The sequence below is a fragment of the Marmota marmota genome, unplaced genomic scaffold (genome assembly GCF_001458135.2).
Source record: "Marmota marmota marmota unplaced genomic scaffold, marMar, whole genome shotgun sequence".
Lineage (NCBI taxonomy): Eukaryota > Metazoa > Chordata > Mammalia > Rodentia > Sciuridae > Marmota > Marmota marmota.
The window spans coordinates 49,965,627-49,970,805 of record NW_025999977.1 but is presented as its reverse complement, the minus strand read 5'-3'; the positions used below and the strand labels follow the sequence as shown (position 1 = coordinate 49,970,805).

The window sequence follows — 5,179 nt, the reverse complement described above, 5'->3', positions numbered from 1 at the left end:
TGGAAGCACAGGCCCTGAAGCTTCTCTGCTTTGATGTTCACATGTTTCCACAAAGGCAAATGACTGTATGGTTTATTCAAAAGGTTCATGCTAAATTGCCAAGTAGAAACAAAAAGCTGACTACAAACAAAGGATTTACAAGATTCTGTGAGGAAGAAGTATCACAAATAAGATTACTGGAAAGAATTTAAAGTTGCTTCTTTCTTCCTCATAAAACATTCATATTCAATCTATCCTGCTTCTCACATGGTATTCTGCTGCCATAAGCAACCCACCTCAGCTCACAGTAAACCACTGCACATTTAAAACCAGAATACTAAGTGCAGACTGCTTATGAGAAGATGGAAAATTTTAAGTAACCAATGAACAGACATTTCTGACAGACCTTTTAGAAACCAAAAGCGTACAATGTAGCATTTTTTTCCTTTAAATTTTCATTATACTGCTCTATGACCATAAATCTTAGTGGACTTAGGAACAAAGCATAGGGCAAGAAAATAGTCTCAATGCGAATTTTAAATTCGAAGAAGTCTGAAATGCTTTCTGCTTGAACCCAAATATAATGTTTTGAAAATTACTACAAAGTCAGGACTCAAGTGACCATGCCATCTTGCTTGAGTGCCCCTCAACAGAAAAGGAGGCACTATCGCTAGAAATAGCATATTTGATCTGTGGCTAAATTAAGACACTGTCAAATGCAAAGGTATGCTGTACTTAATAAAATGACTTTACCATCAGTCAATGTGAACCCTTTAGAAATTCAAAGTTATACAGTACTCTTTAAGTAGATATAACAGTAATTAAGAATAATTACAAGATACCTTATAAGAGCATAAATATTTTCATAAACTATTTGAATGTACTCAAGGGCAGAAACCATCTCCTATTAGTGGTATCATACAATGTAAAAGTTAAGAACAGTTGTGGCATTACAATACTGTATTTGAATGCAAGTTCTTCTACCTACTGTGTAACCTGGGCTAGTACCTAATCACTTTAGATCACAACTTTCCTTTCCTCTATATTAAGATAGTAAAAGTATCTATTTCATAGGATTATTAACTAAATATTTTAACACTTGAGACATGATAGGTATTGAATTCCTATCAACGATTCATCTTCTTGGTATTAACAGTTTCCAAAATATAGCAGATAGTTCACAAACTTTAAAACAAATAAAAATAAACAATTTTCTGAACTTTTGGAAAAAATTCACACTACACTACTGAAACACTTTTAAAGAAAGGCAGCCATTTCTGTATAAAAGGAATTATCTGCAAAGTCTTTTATAAAAATTTATTTTTAAAAACCTATTTCTATAAATTTAAAAAATGCAGGGAATTTTAAGTTAGAGTTTCTACTTACATCTGGTTTGGAATGCTGAAATATCTTCAGGGGAAATTTTAAATCCCCTTTAGCTAAAGTTACTAAATATTCTTTTAGTAGCTCATTAGCTACACCAGGAGACTGTTTCTCACAACGATGGAGAAACGGAACCATCCATTGGTAGGCATTTGTCACATATTTGTCCTCAGAACACTGAAAGAACATTAAAAAAAAAATTAGCATTAAATCGTGCATTATCCCACACGAGTCCTAAAGTTTACCAGTAGTCAGATGATGTTAAACAGAGGCTGTGCGTACTTTCTAAAACAGACACTGCAGGTCACCACTTACATATGTACCAACAGGCAAAGAATGAGTCACCTTCTACCTGGGAATAGTGGGGGTACAGCAACAATACCACTGTGGCCCATCTGCTCATGCCACTACATAGTCATGAGGTCCTCCAGAGCAAAGAGGATACCCAGAAGAGGGAAGAGGAAGAATATGTGAACAGGCAGAGGAGGAGACTTTAGACCAAGAGGAAAAGGCACAAGAACAGAAGGAGGGAAAAGAGCAAAGAGGTTTGGAAAGGAGCTACATCTAGAAAAGTCCAGAATCCCTCCATTCCTTTCCTCTTTTCATTTTGCTCCTTTATATCCACCTTCACAAAACTTCAAATGACACTGATAATTTTACTCATTATCCCTAAAATTATGCAATCACTTTTTTTAATTACCCCAAAAGATCTACCTAAGTCTCATAAGGGGAGTCCCACGTACAAAACAAACCAAGTTTCACTGGGTTGCTTAAAGGGAAAAGAAAGCAAAAAAAAAAAAAAAAAAAAAAGGGGGGGGGGTCGGAGTGAAAAAAGGAGGATGGAAAAGAGGGGACAGATGNATATAGAAAAGAACACGGATGATAAGATAGAATACCTGGAAAACACCAGAGAGTCAAGCAATATAAGAAGTCAGTGAGGAAGAATACAAACTTCACACGCAGCATCAAGAGCTTTCATATTCACACATAAAAAAAAACAAGAAATGAGGGAAGAGAAAACTTCACTTTGTAAGAGGGACAGAAAATTAAAAACTTAGGAATAGATTTAACAAAAAAAATATGCAAAACATCAAAAATTTTAACCACTCCTGAAACATTTAAAAAAGGCAAACAAATAGAATAAAATATTCTACTTTTGAAGAGGGTGATTGAACATTAATATAGTTATGTTAATTTATATATTCAATATAATCACAAGGAAATACAAATAAGCTGTCAGGAAATTAGACAAGCTGATACCAAAGTTTAAAAGGAAAAAAAAATATCCAAGAATAACTTAAAAATTAGTTGGGGGAAAAAAACTACAAAGGAATACTATCCTCAGACATTAGACCATACTCCAGCCAGGCACTGAGGCACATGCCTGTACTCCCATTGGCTCAGGAGGCTGAGGCAGGAAGATCTCGCGTTCAAAGCCAGACTCAGCAAACACATGGCACTAAGCAACTCAGTGAGACCGTGTTTCTAAATAAGATACAAAATAGGGCTGAGGGTATGGCTCAGTTGCTGAGTGCCCCCGAGTTCAATCCCAGGTACCAAAAATAAATAAATAGTCCCAATTCTCTGTAATTAAAACAACACTCTACTAGGACATGGACAGACCATCAGACTCTCTTCCTAGAATTCTTGCTAGTCCTACATCAGACCTGCCCTGCCTATTTTCCATGTCTTTTTACTTTATGTTCTACATTGCAGATAATTTCTTAAATTGTGTTCCAAATTTCAATTCTTTCTTAAATTGTCTTCAATTCCTTTGAATTCCTCCATTTAAATTTTTGCTTTTATTATAATTTCAATTCTATAAGTTCTAAGTGGCTTATTTTCAAATCTCAGCTCATTTTTTTCAGTTTCTCCATTCCTTCTCATGTCTTTGTTTCCTCATATCTTAAGGATTGAAAATATGTATTTCATAGCCTATATCTGATCATCTATTATCAGAGTGGAAGGAGAGCAAGGTTCTGCCCACTCAATCTTGCCTATAGATATTTTCCTTGGGTGTTGTAAAACTGAATTGTAAACTCATCTTCAAGATTTATCTGTAATATTCTTACACATCTGTTCAAATGTGAGTCCCTCAAAGAAGTTTTGCTTTTGCTATCACCAAGAGAACCAGGTCCAGTTTTATCACAGATAACAACAGATTTGACTTAACACTGCTCTGTTAGAGGGCTGCCCATCCCCACCCCACTAATGAAAAGTACATGCCAGCACAGTCACGCCTCTTGGCGGTCTTCACGTGCCAATGGGTAGGAAGTTTTCCATTCTGCACTTTCACTGACAATGCCGCAGTTAGGAGTAGAACAGAAAACCACACCCCCACCCACGCAACCACTAACTTCTCCCGAGTTTCTCTGACTTCCTTCTGCTTCACTTTTGGCCAGCAGGAATTCCCCTTACTTTCTCTGAAGCTCAGCACCACAGGTAAACATATTTTTAATCATTTAATGACTAATTTTAAATACTTTAGAGTAAAAGAATTTTCAGAACATTTAGTCAATGATGCTGTCAGAAACAACATTTCTATCTTTATGTTTTATTCTACAGTAAATATTAAATTAGAAAATATAATTTTAAAACTAAAATTGCCCACTGAATTATGTAATTAGAAACAAACTTAAAAGATGGTACTTTAACAAAGCTAAGAAGTAAATTCCCATTGGTTAAAAGAAAGGACATTTGAAACAGTGGTTCCCAGCCCTGGCTTTCCATCAAAATCACTGGATAAATTACTAAAAGTATACCCAAGACACCCCCCCCAAATTCTACTCCATTGTATCTGAAAAAGGCATAGAAACTTTTTTAATGTGTACATGGTTCTGATGTACAGACACATTCAAAAGTCACCAGTTTGGAAGACAGAAAACACTGAGAAGGCAGGAGATTGTGTCCCCATGACATTAATGCCCAGACCTGCCCCCCTCAAGTTTCACTTTCCAATGACAGATTCAGTCACAGAGCAATGGCTTACAATCAGAAGAGTGTTTTAGGAGTTTTAAAGTAGAATAAACTTTGAGGTACACGAGGTGATTTAGAAGGACCTCGTCAGGCAGGTGCAGAGGAGTTTCAAGACCTTCGTTATCACTGTGACCTTGGCTCTTAAGTATTAGCTTCCCTCTTCCCATGAAAGAATTGCTCTTCTGACCTTTAGTGTCAGGCTTGGCCATCAGACTTTCTTCTGCCAGGGGAAAGTGAGGAAGCAACTTGAGCCCCTTTTTTCAGCTATAGTTTTAAAAGCCACTGGGAGTCTACTATTGTTTTCCTGGGCCACAGGATAGAAAATAATTTTTCTGCCTCATTTGCCAAGTAAATAACACATGGAACACAGCAGAAGCCCAACTGTAGCAGATATGACACTTGTGAGAAAAATCATATTTGCTGTTGCACAGTATTAACAGAGATCATTTGTTCATGCAGCATACTTGATCTAAGCTGTCTGATACAGAAGCCATTGCTGCTGTTAAATTATTAAAATACTCTGTGCATCATTCATGGCAGATCTAAGGTACCTTCTTTTCATAAAAAATTAAGTGAAATACAAACAATACTCCCAGTACAATCTTAGTCAAGTAAATAAATATAAACAAGTGATCTAAAGCACCCCCAATGAAACCAAGTTTCAATCCTTCATTCCTACATTTGTTCTGCCAAAGTGAACGGAGCTCTTGTTCACTATAGGCAGCATGCTATTTCCTGGTAATAAAGAGATGAATGACATACAGAGAAGGAATAAAGGAAAGAAAGACAAACATGAACAAATAATCCCAACACAGTATGATAAGGGCTATAATAGAAGCAA

At 36.2% G+C, this 5,179-nt stretch overlaps 1 protein-coding gene across 1 annotated transcript in view; it reads right to left on the bottom strand.

Moving 5' to 3' along the window:
* Positions 1-5,179, bottom strand: part of Nbas (NBAS subunit of NRZ tethering complex) — a 351,187-nt gene that overhangs the window by 206,063 nt on the left and 139,945 nt on the right. The window contains 1 exon segment of the mRNA XM_048804961.1: positions 1,366-1,596. Within this exon segment, the coding sequence (XP_048660918.1) occupies positions 1,366-1,596 (231 nt within the window).